This window comes from Carettochelys insculpta, chromosome 6 (genome assembly GCF_033958435.1).
Source record: "Carettochelys insculpta isolate YL-2023 chromosome 6, ASM3395843v1, whole genome shotgun sequence".
In the NCBI taxonomy this organism is placed as follows: Eukaryota; Metazoa; Chordata; order Testudines; family Carettochelyidae; genus Carettochelys; species Carettochelys insculpta.
The window spans coordinates 21,803,579-21,822,417 of record NC_134142.1 but is presented as its reverse complement, the minus strand read 5'-3'; the positions used below and the strand labels follow the sequence as shown (position 1 = coordinate 21,822,417).

Genomic DNA, 18,839 nt, shown 5'->3' with positions numbered 1-18,839 from the left:
AATACAACATCTGAAAATAAACCTGACACTGGAAAGAAAGGTTTCATTGCCTAAATGTGAACAGCAAAGATGTTTCTGTTTAGAAATTGGGCTTGTTCCCTTTGTTGTTTCTTATGATGAACAGAGAAGGCCTGATTTTTTTAACCTTTTAATTTTTTTTTTTTTTAGGTTGTGAGTCATTTTTGTTTGGGACAGGGAGATCCGATCACCTTGCCCATACGATAACAGTTTTTTATATGTCCTGATTATCATATAGTTATTTCACAAAAGAAATAAAAAAGGGCATGATTCACAATCAGTATTATTCAGGATGGACAATTGCATCTAGTCTGTCAATAACTCAGACATATTCCTGGAGCTGGTCTCATAGTGCCTGTCACGTTTATAGCCACATCCTCAGCCGAAACGCGTGCTGAAGAGAGACATGAAGAACAGGAGGTCCTCGCTGTGAACAGGCCCAGCCAAAGAGTTTGTGGGGCCCAAGGCAGCACGTCTTGGGGGGCCCATCTGGTGGGAGGCCTTGGGCCCTGGAGGTGTGGGGTCAAGGCAATGGCCTTGCCCCCTTTACTCTAAGGCAGGACCTGCCTTTCAGCCTAACTGAGAAAAGCATCTAAGCATGTGCTTAGATTTAAGCATAAAGTATCAGACTTTGGCACCTGTTTAAATGCTTTCCTCCACAAGTGCCTATATGAGTATGTACATGAGTAAACGTTCCTTTTCCTGCAGCAATCCATTCCTGGGGTGTGCCTGTGGAAAGTGTTATGCTCCATGGTATTTCCTGAAGTGATCAAGCACACACACGCGCACACACACACAAACGCAAAGAGCTAATGTTTAGGTGTGGTTGTACACTTCCTGCAGCTGGTACTAGGGGAAGTCAGCCTTGGTCCCGCTGTCCTGGGGCTCTAGCTACATTTAAAAGCACTGTAACGTGGTCTTATGTGCTTCATTTGGTTACCCCTGACACTCAATGTATACACTAGCAGAACCTCTTCTCTTTCCTTTAGAGCTCACACCATATTCCAACCCTGCTCTGGGGCTTTTTATTTAAACAAAAAACAAAACACCTGTCCTGGAAGCTGGGGTCCTGTGCTGATTGTAAGCCCCCTTCCCCATTCAAGCCCCATTAAGGGCATGTCTACATTGCAATGTAAATCCCAGATTAGTGGCACTCAAGCCAACTGACCTGTGTTAGGGAACCCAGGGCTAGAGCAGCTACACTATATTTTAACCCTATGTTAAGATTTTCCTAACCCACGCTCAACCCTAGGCCTCTGGCACCCATGCTGCAGTGCACAGACCGAGGTCATATCGCAGAGTTCCTAGCTGCCCCCAGCCTCTGAAATGTGGCCGCACTATCCCCAGGATTACGGTGCCCCATAGGAAAGCTTTACTGCTTGCCCTGCACATGCCAAGGAAGCAGCTCTCTTTGCAAAAGGCTTGATCAGTTTGTACTCCATTGCAAACCCAGGAGGCTCTCTGATACTGGGGCTTGCAGGTGGGTGAGTAGAAGAAGCTGGGTTAACGCCAACCTGAGCTGCTGCCGTTTACAAAGAGGGGGTAGTTCCCATTTTCAATAGAGTGGATTGCAGATCATTGGCCTACAGAGGCCTAAAAAGTGGTCCCATGGAACTGTGGGGCACTTCTGGATGACAGACAGGACCAAATTACAGAGTTGTGTCCACACTGGAAACAAGCGGGCTGGGACTTACCTGGGTTAACTTGAGCCCTGGCCCTGCAGAATGGATAATTGCATCAGGTCTGCCAATGACTCAGACACACCTTGGGTCTGAGCCCTGAGCTAGCATGATCAAGGTATAGACAAAAGGGGGTATAGGACTGAGCCCTTGCTAAACCACAGGCTTATCCTGCAGTGCAGACATACCCTTAAAGGTTGTGCAGCGTGTCTTCCAGCAGAGTGCTCCTGTAAGGCTCGCATGGGGTGACCAAGCTTCCTAGAACTCCATGATCTTACCTGGGTGACTGTGAGCAGCTTTTCCTCCATGTTTGAAAAAATCCATGTGAAACCATATGTATCAGCTAAGAGCAACTTCTCTCTGCCACTGCACAGAGCAAACAAAATCATGGTAAGCAGCTTTCTAGCACCTTTGTGGCTCGCCCAATCCCTGTGCTGAAAGTCTGTGCACATTTGTGATGTGTAGCTCAGCCGGCTAATTGCAAGCTCAAAGCAGCATTCATCTCTCATATAAGAACCAATTACAACTGATGAAAATACTGTTTCAATCCTTGCCAGCCCCACCATCTTTGATTCTGCCTTTTTTTGTGGCCCCATTCTCCAAGTACACCCACTCCATTCTGATTCCCTCTCTTTGGTCTGTACTCCTTCCTGCATCTCTCTCTTGGCTTTGTCCACACTAGAAAGTTGTACCATTTGTACACTTTGTAAAGTGTAGACCCCTTTGATCCTCAGTGTGGACACAGCTATATAGGTTAAAGATGCTATTCCTGTATGGGAAGGAGAATAAACAATGCCCATATAAACAGCGCTGCCAAGAGCCACCTTGGGCCCTGGACAAGGTGGGAGGGGACCCCAGTTCTGGGTCCTGGAAGGGACATGTCCAATAATGGAAGGGGAATTGCCTAGGACATTCAGCCCTCAGCACTACCAGGGCTGCACTGCTGCCTTCCCCCTCCACATCCCTCTCACCACTGCCTACTGCTTTGGCAGCATCTGGAGCTGTGAAGCCTTTGAAAAGCCGGGCCTGGGGGCAACAGCCCCTTTGTCCCTGCTGTTGGCATGTCTGCAGGTAAATCAAAAGGCTTTGGAATTCTCTTCCTTACGTAATCCATCAGATCAAAGATTCGGTGACCTTCAGAAGATGCATATATTTCCCCAGGCTTTTTTTGGAGAGACTGTGTGTGTGACTGATGGGTGGGATGACTGAGGGGCCGGGGGCTGAGCAGCATAATGTGGTTTGGCAATGGGAGAGGAAGCAAAAATTCTTTCGGTCTGCAATAGAACCTGCTGGTGTCAATGGGTTTGAGCAGTTTGTTATTGATCATTAAAATGTGCTTTCGTACTATTTGTGTAATAACCTTAGTGTTGAGAGAGGTGCAGTGTATAAGCTGAGGTAAATATGCTTACACCTGAGAACACCTATGATACTTGTCACCAAGGAGATATCCAGCATAGCTAAATGCAAAGACATTAGCATCTTCAGCCCTCTCAACAGTTCTATTAATTCTGGACACTCGAGATTCTCTGTTGAGAAATGAGGGCTTGTCTACGCTAAATGGTGAATCGACACTCAGCAATCAATCTACTGGTGATCGATTTATCACATCTGCTTAGACATAATAAATTGAGCTCCGAGCGCTCTCCTGTCGACTCTGGTACTCCACCAAGATGAGAAGAGACGCTGAAGCTGGCGTGAGAGCAGCCCTCGCAAATCTAACTGCCTGGAAGACACCATGGTAAGTACATTGCCTTCAGCTGTGCTTTTCACATAGCTGAATGCGTGTATATTAGATCAATGGGGGAGGCCGATAGGGTAGAATAGGCCTGATAGAGCTCTCCTGCTATTTCCACACAAGCTAAGTTGATTCATGTGCAAGAGTCAAAACAGACATTACTTTTTTATAGCCTATAGATGTTAAAGTCTGTGTGGCTGGGTGCCATCCCAAGGTGTCCCCCCAACGTCTGGGACTGGCCCTGCATGCACCTTGCCTTAATCTCTCTCTAACTTCCTCAAATAATCCACTTATCCCCAGCGTCACTAAAAATTATATCCCTTCAACCCAGGGTCTCATTTATTCAGATTAATCAGCTCCTGCAAAAGAACCCTCATTTTAGATTCACGGTCCTCCCTCTGGGTCTGTGTTCATCTAGCTCCAGCCTACCCAGCTTGGAAAATTTCCCCTCAGGTTCAGAGTATTGACAGTCCTCCCTCATGTGGCCTGCCTGGGTATACCCAGTCAGGCTTGTGGACTTTTCTGTGAAGTTCAGAGGTTGCACAATCCTCATTCTTGTAACTTTGGCCTAGCTGAGTTCTTCCCCTCAGCCGCTTCCCCTGACTAGGCTTGGAATTTCCATTTTGACTTACCTGCCCCTCATCTGACTGCTCCCTACTCCTTCCCAACTGGGTCGAGCAATCCACAACCCTGCCTGGGCCAGCTGGGAGAGTTGAAAGCCACGTCCCCCTCATTCTACTAGGTTCCTGGTCCTGAGCTTGAGTTTTCCTATTTCTTCACTCTCCCAGACACTAACTATTCCCTGAGACCACCTGCCTCTCACATCCTTCCAAATAAACTGAACTGGTGCTGGGTCATTGGCCTCTCCCACAACCTCTTCTCACCTTAAAGAGACAAAGCCAGTTTATCAAAGTCATTTTTCAATGGCCATGAAAGTCAATATTTGGTTGCAAATGAAAGGTCAGCAAAGTACTTAAGCAGGTGCCTAACATTAAGCATGTGAGTAATCACATTGACGTCAAAGGGCTCCTCAGTTGCTTAAAGTCATCAAGTTCTTGGCTGAATTGGGGCAGTCAAGACACGTCCGAAGTTGTTGGGTCACTGGCTTCCAGAGCAGCACACAGAGGGAGCACTGCTTTGTCAAAACTGATCTTCACTACGAATTTATGCTCTTAAGATGAGGAAACCAATCATTCCATTTCAGGGTGCCAGGTTTCAGATCCAGCCACACCCACTGCCTGTGCCCCAAGACAGGGTTGCAGCAGGGGTAACGCCGTCTGACATTCAGCTACTATGATAGTTTTTATAAACTGGTAGGTAACTGGGGGCTTGTCTTCATGTCCAGTACTATGTCCAGTGGTTTTCACATATAGCTGAGCAGCTGCATTAGTGAAGTCAGTCCTATGCCCGCATAGGCTATGTCTACACTAGCCCCAAACTTCGAAATGGCCATGAAAATGGCCATTTCGAAGTTTACTAATGAAGCGCTGAAATACATGTTAAGCGCCTCATTAGCATGCGGGTGGCCATGGCACTTCGAAATTGACGCGGCTCGCCGCTGCGCGGCTCATCCCGACAGGGCTCCTTTTCAAAAGGACCCCGCCTACTTCGAAGTCCCCTTATTCCTATGAGCAGATGGGAATAAGGGGACTTCAAAGTAGGCGGGGGCCTTTCAAAAAGGAGACCCATCTGGACGAGCTGCACGGCAGCGAGCCGCGTCAATTTCAAAGTGCCGCGGCCACCCGCATGCTAATGAAGTGCTGAATATGTATTTCAGCGCTTCATTAGTAAACTTCGAAATGACCATTTGCATGGCCATTTCGAAGTTTGGGGCTAGTGTAGACACGGCCATAGTGTTGTCTACACAGGGTAGGGGAGCTAGATAGGTATAACTAAATCATTCACGGGTGTGGATTTTTTCACACCCCTGAGCAATGCAGTGGAAGCAACATAGGTCTGTAGTGTAGCCCTGGCCTAGGTATGGAAAGGAAACCCTTTCACTAAAAACCAGCAAAATTGGACTCCTGGAAAAGACACTGTTAGGTAGGAAGTTGGGTAGTTCCTGTGAAGTGTGTCTTTGGCCTACGGGCAGGGCCAGTAGGCATGATAGAGCCCTTCCATTAGGCCAAAAGAAGGAGCAGTTAAATGCCCTTTTTGTGAGTAATAACTGAAACAATAGAAGCCACCACCCAAAATAAGAGACCAGCATGGCAAGGATGGAGTGGGAGCTGAGCCACTAGTTACTCTCAGGAGTTTTACCTGGGGATGGAATACAAACCCAGCAAGGCAGGGCATTGTTCGACAGAGCTGGGCATGTCTGTGAGCCAGAAGTCAGAAGCAGACCCAGAGAGCAGAATGAAATCCAAGGAGACAGTAAGAGAAGCACTGGTAAGGAGACCCTGAGAGAAAGTCCAAAAGAGAACTTTTTGGACAGAGTGCTAACTGGAAAAACGCTTGGGAAAATGAGCAAAGAAAATGCCTCCTGTTGTTTGAGTCTTCCTGTGCTTAGGGAAACGGGACTTTGTGTCCCTTCTTTGTAAATAAACAGGACAGAACCAAAGAAATACCTGACTATGACTGATTTCTCTTACTAACCCAAAATGGTTAACCTTTCCCATTATATCACTCTAGTACCACTGCCTTGAAGTTCAACAGGGACTATGCTCAGAACTGAAAAGGGGGAAAGTGAGAAGTATAAAGATGAATGACTTGGGACATACCTTCGGTACATATTAAAGCCCCATTCATAAATGAGGAGACATTTGCTGAAACTCAGGTTGCCATCTGTAAGTGCAGAAAAGTGAGAAGACAAACAGGCATCACAGCATTTTGTGTAGGTAGCAAGTAATCCTGCTTCCTTGAAGAAATCTCTTTTGCATCTTAGGTTGGGAAAAATTGTGCTTTCCAGATGACTGAGATGATCTTTGAATGCAGACTCCTCTATGTTGCTAGCAGACACAAAGGAGGGAATTTGTCTTGCCAGGCATTCCATTAGCAATTTCTCCAGATCTTTGTGCCAGTATTTGGGACTCCAGGTTGAAACAGATTCCATGTCTTTGTCACTATCAAACCATTCTTTTTCCTTCTCTTTCTCCCACTCCAGTGATGCAACAACTGATTTCAGGGGCTCCAGCAACATATCACCTCCATTGATTGCCTCTTGCACAACTGACCACATTCTTTCCGCTACTTTTTTGTAAAGTGAATCAATCTTTTTTTTGCTCTTAAGTGCAGATTGTTCCAGATCATAAATGTGATTACAAGCGTCAAGAAATTTTGCTTGATCTATCAATTCACAAATGGCTTGACCTGAAACAGAGCAAAAACACAACCAGAAGTTTATTGACTTACCTATGGCAATCATCACAGTGATTACTGAGCAACTCACATATAATAAAAATGTATCATAATAGCCTTGTTAGGCATGGATGTGGTATTATTCCCATTTTACATGTGGCCAAACTGAGGCCCAGTACAGTTAAATGATTTGCTCAGAGTCATCTATAGAGCTGGCAGAATTATGAATATGTAATGTTAGCAGACACTGTATGTGTGTGTGTATATATATATATATATATATATATATATAACAAACAGTATTGATGTTTGGTATACTACACTTTTTTCTATTTTTATCCATTGACATTTTCACAGTTGCACAAAATTATGGGGTTTAATCTTTTATTCCTTTGTTATTGATTTAAACTTTCATGGTTCTGGGAGACAGAGGATCAGACAATAATTATTTAATGACAGTAGATGCTGCAATTCATAACTTAAAGCTTTATAATCATTAATACGTTATTGTCAACATCACAAGCCAAAATATGCAAAGCAAACAGCCTTAAATCAAACTCTAATATGTTTTCAAGCAGCAGTTTTCTTATTTTTACCATCATCATCATCAACAACCATGGGCTCAATGCCTGTTGGTGTCCAATGCTTCTCTCACAATTTCCTCCCATCTTTCCCTGTCCAGTGCAGAGTAGCTTAGTTTCTGTAGAACAGCTGTGCACGAACCTACTATATCATCTACCCATTCTCAGTGGGTCTGCCTCTCCTATGCAAACTGTCCATTATGCCGAATAATAGGGTCTTGTTTTTTCGTTTGTCGTTCATTCTGCAGATATGCCCGAATAGCTGTAAGTTCCATTGTATAACCTTCTGCAGTAGTAACAGAGAGAAAGCCGTGCTAGTCTATATACTATCAGAACAAAAATGCAGTCCAGTAGCACTTTAAAGACTAACAAAATAATTTATTAGATGATGAGCTTTCGTGGGACAGACCCACTTCTTCAGATCATAGCCATTCTCTTTAGGCTCTGCCTTCCTATATAATTCCTCGTTGGTGACTTTCTGCAACCATCCTATTCCCAGGATCTTTCTATAACAGCTCCTTTCGAACACCAATATTCTGCTTTTCAAATGTTTCATTATCACCCGTCTCACATCTGTACCACATACTTCTGAATATGCACGTTTTCAAGGTGCTCAGCTTCATTCCTAAGCTAATCGTTTTGCCTTTCCAGATCTTATCCATCACCTTCAAACTTGCTCTTGTTTTCCCTATTCTAGTCACTATTTCCTCTTACAGTCTTGTTATGTTGCTTGCCTGATATGTGAACTTCTCTGTTTTCTAGTTTGATTCCGTCTGCACTGATCTTCCTTCCTATTTCCTTATCTCCAAAAACCATTGTTTTTGTTTTATTGATGTCCATAATCAGTCCGTACTGCTTCCCTTCCTTGTTTAGCACAAGCACTGTTCTTCTGAGTTTCTCTTTATTTTCTTCAATGATAACTATATCATCTGCAAACCTCAAGTTGTTATTCTCATCCTGTGCACTGATATCCCTTCTACCTCTTCCTTGATCTTGTCCATCGTTCGATCTAGGTGTGTGATAAAAATACTCAGTGATATCAGATCTCCTTGTCTCATACCTCTATTCATTCTAAAACAACTTCCCACCCTCCACACATTCTCACCATGGCCTCCGCATTGTCACTGATATTCTTCAACAACTGTATCAGTTTGCTAACCACTCCATATGACTCCAATACCGGCCAAGTCACTTGCTGATCTATACTGTCAAATACTTTCTGAAAATTGATGTAGCAACTGTAGATGTTCTTGTTCTTTCATTGAGCTTTCTCCATTGTAATGTTTGTGACAATATCTGCTGTATGGTACTTCTATCTTTCCTGAATCTTGCTTGCTCATCTGCTAGATATTCTTCTATCTGTGATCTCAGTCTCTCCATCAGTATCATCATCAGCACCTTGGCTAGATGACTTGTTAGGGCAATCGTTCTGTAGTTCTTGCACTCCAACATACTTCCTTTCTTGTGTATTGTCAGTAGAACGGATCTTGTCCATTCCTTAGGTGCCTTCCTTTCTTTCAATGCTATATTACATAGTCGGTGTATTTCCTGAATTGTATTTTTCTGCAGTATTTGATCATCTCTCCCGTGACATTATCATTTCCAGGGCTTTTGCTGTTCTTTAGTCATTTCACTGGTCTTTCTAGTTCCTCTTTCAAAATATCGGTCTCACTCTCAGTGCTCAGTAGTGGTGTCTCTTTGAGTTCTTCAATCAGTCTCTCTGAGACATTCGGGTCCAACTGTGTTTTTTACAGATCAGTACAATATCTTGTCCATTGTTGCACAATCTTTTCCTTGTTCACGAGCACCTTGTCATTCTCATCTTTGATTGCTACCTGCTTCAGCTGCCACTTCCTATTAATATTCCTGATCATCTTATACACCTCCTTAGTCTTACACTCTTACAACTCTGCCATGAAGCCTCTGGGGTTTCCGTGTTGGTCCCAAGCCTGGATGAAGGAGGAGGGTTGGTCAGATGAGTGTCGATCTGCTGATTGTGATACAACAATATGAATGAAATCTGATGACAGCACAACTAACTGATAAAAGATGTCAGCCTGGATGTTACCCGCATAAACAAGGTCCATGGCACCCATCGAGTGATTGGGGTTGGATTGATAAGTTGGCTACCAAAAAAAAATTACAGCTAACACATATCAAAACAAAAAGCAGTCAAGTAGCACTTTAAAGACTAGCAAAATAGTTTATTAGGTGAGCTTTCGTGGGACAGACCCACTTCTTCAGACCATAGTGAGGAAGTGGGTCTGTACCACTAAAGCTCACCTAATAAACTATTTTGCTAGTCTTTAAAGTGCTACTTGACTGCTTTTTGTTTTGATAGTGTATAGACTAGCACGGCTTCCTCTCTGTTACTAACTAACTCATATGCTGTCAGTTGGAAAGTGGACCATCTGAACACTGTGGGTAACTGGAAAGTTAGAGCTGCTTTGAAAGGAGATGGAGAGATACCGATGTTATATGCTTGGACTGGCAGACATCATAGAATCATGGAATGCTAGGACTGGAAGGGACCTTGAGAGGTCATCGAGTCCAGACCCCTGCCCTCATGGCAGGACCAAGTACTGTCTAGACCATCCCTGATAGACATTTATCTATCCTGTCCTCAAATATCTCCAGAGATGGAGATTCCACAACCTCCCTAGGCAATTTATTCCAGTGTTTGACCACCCTGACAGTTACAAACTTTTTCCTAATATCCAACCTAAACCTCCCTTGCTGCAGTTTAAGCCCACTGTTTCTTGTTCTATCCTCCAAGGCCAAGAAGAACAAGTTTTCTCCCTCCTCCTTATGACACCCTTTTAGATACCTGAAAACCGCTATCATGTCCCCGCTTAATCTTCTTTTTTCCAAAACTAAACAAGCCCATTTTTTTCAGCCTTTCTTCATAGGTCATGTTCTCTAGACCTTTGATCATTCTTGTTGCTCTTTTCTGGACCTTTTCCAATTTCTCCACATCTTTCTTGAAATGTGATGCCCAGAACTGAACACAATACTCCAACTGAGGCCTAACCAGCTCAGAGTAGAGCGGAAGAATGACTTCTCATGTCTTGCTCACAACATACCTGTTAATGCATCCCAGAATCATGTTTGCTTTTTGTGCAACAGCATCACACTGTTGACTCATATTTAGCTTGTGGTCCACTATAACCCCTAGATCCCTTTCTGCCACACTCCTTCTTAGACAGTCGCTTCCCATTCTGTATGTGTGAAACTGATTGTTCCTTCCTAAGTGCAGCACTTTGCATTTGTCTTTATCCTGTTTACTTCAGACCATTTTTCCAATTTGTCCAGATCATTTTGAATTCTGACCCTGACCTCCAAAGCAGCTGCAACCCCTCCTAGCTTGGTATCATCTGCACACTTAATAAGCATACTTTCTATGCCCAATATCTAAATCTTTGGTGATGCTTTGGACAGCATCGGGAGAGATGTGCAGTTGCAAAATCATTTGGTCAGGGAACAAAATGAAGAATGAGGCAGGAGTCAGATTCCTCCTTAGCAAAAGAGCTAGAAGAGCATTGTTAGGATAGAAACCAATGAGTGCAAGAATGATGGTAGCGAGATTCGAACCAAAACCATTCAACATCTCGGTCATTCAGGTGTATGCACCCATGTCGGACAATACAAAGGAAGAGATGGAGCTATTCTACAAAAACTTGACAGAGATGCTGGAGGAGATACCGAAGAGAGATGTGTTGATCATCAGAGGAAATTGGAACGCGAAACTCGGAACAGATAACAAAGGTTGGGAGAGAATCATGGGAAGGTTTGGATGTGGAGAAAGAAACGAATGAGGTGAGAAACTACTAGAGTTTACTATGGAGCACGAGATAGTGATCTGCCACATGAGATTCCAAGAAAAGGCCTGTAGCAAGTGGACACGGCAATTGACTGATGGGAAGATTAAAGTGTAGGTTAGGGGGAATATGCACGAAGGCATTTTTGCTGGGTACCTTTGCGCTGCATACTTTATACCTTTGGATGAAGAAGCTGTTTCTGTGTCCTTGAAAACCCCATTCTGTCACAAAGGAAACAGACCTGCTGGTGCCAGGTGGACAGAGGTTAGCAGGAGGCTACATCCCAAGTCCTAGTCTAAGGGTGGTGAAGCCATATGACACCATATCACAGCTAGGTCTGTCAGCTGTGGGGTGCACTCCAGGGGGAATAAGGCCTGGTCTACGCTATAGTGCGCCATTGATCTACTTCAGCTACGTTATTTACATAACTGAAGTCAACATACTTAATATTGCATCTTGTGTGCTGTGATATCAGCAAGAGCTGTTCTCCCATCACCAACAGCTCCTCTTCTTTTTTTAGTGGAGTTCAAGCATCAATTAGAGTGAGCTCAGAGATTGAGTTATCAATAAATTGATGGCCAGTGGATAGATTGCAGCAGCATCAATTCCTGGCTTAGTGTAGACATACGCTAAGGGTGCATCTACCCTGCATGCTAAGCCCAGGCTCCAACTCAAGTTTGAGGCCAAGCCCCCCTTCCAGTCACACACAAACCAGCCTGACTCAGGTTAGCAATCCTAGGACCTTGCCAGGGGATGGGTGAGAGCCTACTCCTGGTAGAACTCAGGTCCAAGCCCTGTCATTTTGCAGCATACATGCAGGCAGAACCACAGACCTGTGACAAAAGCTCAGCACAGTGCAGTATGGGTGTGTTAGCAAGGCTGTGAAAAGCAGGTCCAGCCGTTGCAAACCTAGGTTTACAATGCAGTTTGTGCATGTGCAAGCATGGGTTTGGAACACTGAATCCATAAGCACAGGTCCCGCAAACCTGAACTAGAGGGCATTGCAGACATACCTTAAAAGGGGCCTAAAGCCCCACCTGTCCTACAGCTGTGTCTATATCTTTACCGTTCATCATAACAGCTGGCATCTAGGGTGACATTGCCCTTTAAAGGATTTAAAATGATGATTCATAAAGGAGAATATTTCCGAGAATCCAGATTCCCACAAAATGCTTTATCAGATTTGCTTCTAGTAACAAAGCGTGCTTTCAGTTCTCTGGTTCTTGCAACAAGCACTAAATATTAATTGCCTGTGACAATAGGATTTTGAGACTCTGGACAGCCAAAAATAGGACTCTCAAAAATAACCCAGACATCATAATCAAACCAGCTGACAAAGGGGGTGCTGTTGTCATCCTGAATAGGTCAGGCTATGAACAGGAGGCAGCCAGACAACTCTCCAACACCACATTTTACAGACCTCTCTCCGCTGATCCCACTTTGGAATTCCAAAGGAAATTACAACAACTACTGAAGGAACTCCCTGCTGCTACTCGGGACCTCATTAACTCAGACACACCATCTGAGCCGCAGCCTGGATTATTCTATTTACTTCCCAAAATCCACAAACCTGCAAACCCTGGACGCCCTATCATTTCAGGTATTGGCACCCTTACCACCGGACTATCCAGTTACGTGGACTCCCTCCTCAAACCCTATGCCACCAATGCTCCCAGCTATATCCGAGATACCACTGACCTCCTGAGGAAATTACAAAACATCGGAAAAGTTCCTGATAATGCCATCCTTGCCACAACGGATGTAGAGGCTCTGTACACTAATGTTCCACATAAAGACGGATTACAAGCAATCAGGAATACCATCCCTGATGCCACCACAGCCAATCTGGTGTCTGACCTCTGCAACTTTGTTCTCACACACAATTATTTCCGTTTTGGGGACAATTTATACCTTCAGATTAGTGGAACTGCTATGGGCACCCGCATGGCCCCGCAATATGCTAATATATTTATGGCTGACCTGGAACAACGATTCTTCAGCTCTCGTCCCCTATTACCACTCCTCTACTTAAGATACATTGATGACATCTTTATGATTTGGACCCATGGTACAGCGGCTCTAGAGGAATTCCACAGAGATTTTAACAATCTACACCCCACCATCAACTTATGCCTCGATTACAACATGCAAGAGATACATTTCCTGGACACTACAGTACTAATCAAGGATGGCCTGATCAGTACCCCACTGTACCGAAAACCTACTGATCGCTATACTTACCTACACCCTTCTAGTTTCCATCCTGCACACGTGACTAGATCCATTGTTTACAGTCAAGCTCTTAGGTACAATCGCATTTGCTCTGGTCCAACTGACAGAGACCAAAAACTACAAGAACTTTACCAAATATTCATAAACCTGAATTACCCATCAGGAGAAGTAAAAAAACAAATCGACAGGGCCAGACGAATACCCAGAGACCAGCTACTCCAAGATCGGCCCAAAAAAGCCAAGAACAGAACACTACTGGTCATCACCTACAGCCCCCAACTCAGACCACCACAACGAATTATTAAAGACCTACAACCTATCCTTAATCAGGATGCTACACTCCAGAAGGCCCTGGGTGACATGCCTGTTCTTTCCTACAGACAACCTCCCAACCTCATGAGGATCCTCACTAACAGCCACAGTCTATACCCCAGGAATACCAGTCCTGGAACCTTTCCCTGCAACAAAGCCCGCTGCCAGCTTTGTCCACATATCTTCTCTGGAAATACCATCACTGGACCTAACCAGGTTACTCACAGAATCACAGGCACTTTCTCATGCTCCTGTACTAACATCATATATGCCATCATGTGCCAACAGTGCCCAGATGCTTTGTTTATTGGACAGACTTCTAACTCCCTTAGACAAAGGGTCAATGGGCACAAAACAGACATCAAAACACTCCAGCTCCACAAACCAGTTAGTCAACATTTTAATGGAATGGGGCATTCTGTCAATGACCTAAAGGTATGTGTGTTGCTGAAAAGGAATTATCGCACCGTTTTGGAAAGAGAAACAGCTGAGCTGGCTTTTATATTCAAATTCGGCACATTAACACATGGTTTAAATCATAATGGGAACTTCCTGAGTCACTATAGGGACTTGTCTGCATACTTGGCTCAGTCTAATTCTTGACCTTCCCCCCCGCACCCCTCCACTCTCTGATTTGCTCACCTTGATTATCTTTTTCTGATTTGTCCTCCTTGCTTACTGTTTTTGGTTCTCTGTGCCTTAAATATTGAGTCTGTTCTGGTCGGGCTATGGTCTGAAGAACTGGGTCTGTCCCATGAAAGTTCACCTAATAAACCATTTTGCTAGTCTTTAAAGTGCTACTTGACTGCTCTTTCTTACAAGGTAAGCCAAGGCGCTTTGCAGGGAGGAATAATACAGGTACAAAGTGAAATACAAATGAACCACAGAAAGGGGAGTGAAATTAAAACACTTAGGCAGGGAGAAATGTACACATCAGAAAGGACTTGAAACAAGAAGTGAATCCCTGAGGAACAGAGAGATAGAAAGGCTCTTGCAAGTGTCAGGAGCTGATGAAAACAGCCTGCATAGTGAGAAGAAACAGCGAAGACCAGTGCTAAATAAGCCCTGGGAAAGCACAGACTACCAGAGGGTACCTGAGAGATACTGCCTCTCATCAGACTCTTTCTCCACAGGCTTCTCGTCAGTTTCCTCCTTCACAGAGAACAAATTCTTCACCAATTTGTCTGCCAGATTTTTCACTTTCTCTGTCCTCTTTGATTTCTGCTTCTCCGTCTCCTTCTGAGCCTCTTTGGGAAGCATCTGTGCATTTTCACCAGAAGATGCTCCCTGCAACTTTCTTCCTCCAGTAAGTCGGTAGTAGACATGCTTCATTTTCCTCATGCTCTGAGCAAGAGCCAAGTGTGTGCTCTCAGACAGGGTAAATGCTGGCCACGCAGTAACTCAAAGCGATTTTACACTCTCAGGAGTAAGAATTCCTGTCCTTGAGAGGACGTCTGTCCCCAGATTCAGTCCAGACTACTTCCTCCTATAACTGACATCCAAACTCAGCCAGTTTCATATCTCAGTTTAGTCCAGTAGTTTTTATAAGTTGTCACTTAGGCAACTATTATGTAACTGATCCCCTGTGGCATATTTGTGTTTCCATAAATAACCTAATTGTTTCTAAATGACTAAAATTTCCCTGCATGCTTTCAGTTTCTTAGATTCAGAGTTCTCTCAGATTTTGTTTATGACTGAGTCCATGGAATACACACAGTAGCTCTGTGCTGATGCACATGCCTGTCTACTGATTCTGGCTACATCTACACTGGCACACCACTTCGAAATGGCTATGCAAATGGCCAAATCGAAGATTACTAATGAGGCGCTGAAATGCATATTCAACACCTCATTAGCACGCCACCAGCTGCGGCTCTTCAAAATTGCCGCTTTTTGCTCCCATGCAGCTTGTCCAGACAGGGGTCTTTTTCTGTAGGACCCCGCCAACTTCAAAATCCCCTTATTTCTATGAGCTGATAGTTTTGTGCCAGTGTAGACATGGCCTCTGTGTTATTTCCAGCATCAAGGTCAACCATTATTTAGACCCAGATTTGTCTGTATCTTCATGAAAATCAAGTATTCCATCTTGAATGTGCAAGCCCTAAACAAGTTCTTATGTGATGAGAGTGGACCTGAATCCCTGGGATACCCAGCAGTTGCCTGGGACTGTCCCCCAGCAGTTATATACAACCCAGCATTTTAAATTAAGAAAATTTTAATGTTATGGGGGTAACTATCCTCTGGGTTATTTACCAACCAAGAGAACCAGTCACCCTTTCTCATCCCTGTCTGTGAATAAAAAATCAAGCAGTCCTGTACCACCTTAAAGACTAACAACTTTATTTATTAGGTAATGAATTTTGTGGGTAAAATCCACTTCATCAGCTTAGGGTGTTTATTTTCATATATGCAAGTACAGTACCTCCATTGTTATTCATGGTGGTGGCTTAAAGCATGGAAAGAGGAATAGACATTAAAAATCATCCTAAAATGTATCTTTTGAATTACTACAAGTCTTCTGAGCTATGCCCATTTGCACTAGTTGATTAGCCAACCCTGAATATTTAAAGGACAAAAGCAATTTGCACTCCTATAAATGCTGCTAATCCCCAATTTTCTTCCACTGCTATTATAACCCACTAAAGCAGAGAAAGGAATCTTGATTGAATAGTTTTTTTCCAATTAATTAAATTTTGGCTCATGTGCGTGTCTGTCTGTCTGTGAAATGTTCATGAACAGACTGATTTTTTTTTGTAATTCAAATTTATTCACTGATTGCATTTCTGCTAATAATTCTTGGGTTGCAAATAATTCAGACATCTTGTATGTTAGCAATATTAGTGCTATATTGCTGACTTCCAGAACTCACATAGTATTGCTTTTCTCTCCTGCCTGGCAGCAGCTTACCACAGGCCATGAATTACAAGCTGTGAATTCTGTAACCCAATATGCAATTTGAAATTTGGTTTTGGCAAACAGTTAAAGAATCCAAGCTGAAATTTTGATTTCCTCCAGCACCTCATGCAGGGTAATATCAAGGACTGTTTCTGCACAGAGAAGATCTTCCGGAAGAACGGTAACTTGTTCCGGAAGATCTAAGGAGCATTTACACATGCAAGATGCTCTTCTGGAAGAAATCTAGAAGAAGGTGCCCCCTCTTCCGGATTCCATACTCTGCTTCAGAATCAGGAAGAGGGCCTTCTTCCAGAAGAATCTTCTGGAAGAAGGCACATGTAGACATTCCTAGACCGCTTCTTCTGAAAGAAGCGGTCCTCCGTGGCAGCAGCCTGCTGGAGAGCAGGGCCACTCTAGACACCCCCAGCAGGCCTCTATGGTCTGCAGGTCCTGCAGCTTTTAAAGCTGCAAGGACCCAGAGACTCCATGGCAGGAAGCTTGAGAGTGTTAGATAGGCAGCACATGCACGGCTGCCTGCCACACTCCCCCGAGGCCCTGCAGTGCCCAGCGAGCCCTGACCCGCAGAGATGGCCAGCAGCCCGCACTGCTCAGGGGAGCCCCAGGAACCCAGACAAGGGCAGCCAAGACCCCAACCAGGCTCCAAAACGGAGGCCCCTCTCATGGGCTGAGCCAGAGCTCCAGGACCTCCTAGGGCTCTGGTGCTATGAGGAGGTACTCCAGGACACCAGCAGGCACCAGAGGAATGCCCCAGCTTTTGCCTGCCTCACCCAGGGCCTGGCTACTCATGGCCACCCCTCCCGGACACCAGTGCAAGTGAGGTGTAAGGTGAAGGAGCTGCGGCAGGGGTACATGAGGGCCTGGGACAGTGCCCCCAGATCTTCCGGAAGAAGGGGTGGCTCTTTCAGGGTCCTGTTTGATGTGTAGATGCGCTCTTCTGGAAGAGGATCTTCCAGAAAAAGTGCCATGTATCAAAATGGCCAAGAATTCAAGTATCTGCAGCAAACCAAATCCTGCTCTCACCTCCATGATACAACAGGAGTAATAGGAGCAGGACTTGAATGGACCTACTTATGTGCAGAGAAAAATTCATTTGATCTCTTCATAAAGGGGAAAAAATGTTTTCCCTCCATATGAAACACAGCAGAAACAGTGACATTCTAGTGGTTTGTGGGTGGCAGTAAAATGCAGGATGCATGGAGAAGCATCCTCAACATGGTGAACCACAGAGGTGTTCTTCATGATGTGTCCCTCCTGCCAGTTAACAAAAGATCCAATGGGAGGCTAGCATTGGTAACATAAGGACCAGAACCCCATGCATAAGCAACCATGTATATCCACTAGTCAATCTCCACACTTGAGGCAGAGGAAAATTCTGCCCCATCAACATGTAAGGGCATTTTCTTGGGCTCAGACCTAGGAAGGGGTTCTGGCCTAGACTGAACTCATATACAGTATAGCTAACTAGTGCAACACATTGCGAAAAGTACGTTCATGTTTTAATGGAAGAAAGACAATTGAAGTTTGAAAGGAGCATTCAAGGAAGGTAAGGCCTCTGCAGAGAAACTAAATGAATCCTTTGCATCAGTCTTCATTGCAGACATTCCTTTAAGGAGAAAATCTGAGGAACTGTCTCCTGAGGTGTCAATAGAGGAAGTTTGGGGACAAATCAATAAATTAAACAGTAATAAAAGTCCCTAGAACCAGATGGAATTCACCCAAGAGTACTGAAGGAACTCATATATGAAATTGCAGAACTACTAACTGTGGAATGTCACCTATTGCTTAAATGAACCTCTGTACGAGATGACTGGAGGATATCTAATATGATGCTGAATTTTAAAGAGGCAATGCTGGTGTTGACAGGCCAGAAACCATAATTTCAGTACCAGCCAAAACAGTGGAAACTATAGTAAAGAATAGAACTGTCACATACGTGGATGAACTTAATTTGTTGGGGAAAAGTCAACATGTCTTTTGTAAAGGAAATGATGCCTTTCCAATATATTAGAATTCTTTCCAAGGGCTAATAAACATGTGGCCAAGGGTGATATAGTGTACTTGGACTTTCAGAATGCCATTGACAAAATCCATCACCAAAAACTCTCAAGCAAAATAGGCGGGCATGGGGTAAGAGGAAAGGACCTCTCAGCAATCAGTAATTGGTTGCAAAACAGGAAATAAAAGAAAGGAATAAATGTTTGGTTTTTGGAATGGAGAGGAATAAATAGGAGTGGCCTCCGGGGATCTGTAC

General features: G+C 44.2%; 1 protein-coding gene across 1 annotated transcript in view; it reads right to left on the bottom strand.

The window, feature by feature from the left end:
• The window catches only part of LOC142015270 (exocyst complex component 3-like), a 35,703-nt gene extending 19,324 nt beyond the window's left edge, over positions 1-16,379 (bottom strand). The window contains exons 1-3 of the mRNA XM_074998704.1: positions 14,767-16,379; positions 6,153-6,741; positions 1,976-2,063 (exon numbers count right to left, since the gene is read on the bottom strand). Coding sequence (XP_074854805.1) covers positions 1,976-2,063; positions 6,153-6,741; positions 14,767-15,013 — 924 coding nt within the window. The 5' untranslated portion in view covers positions 15,014-16,379. The remainder of the gene's footprint in view (positions 1-1,975; positions 2,064-6,152; positions 6,742-14,766) is intronic.
• Positions 16,380-18,839: the final 2,460 nt, after the last annotated feature.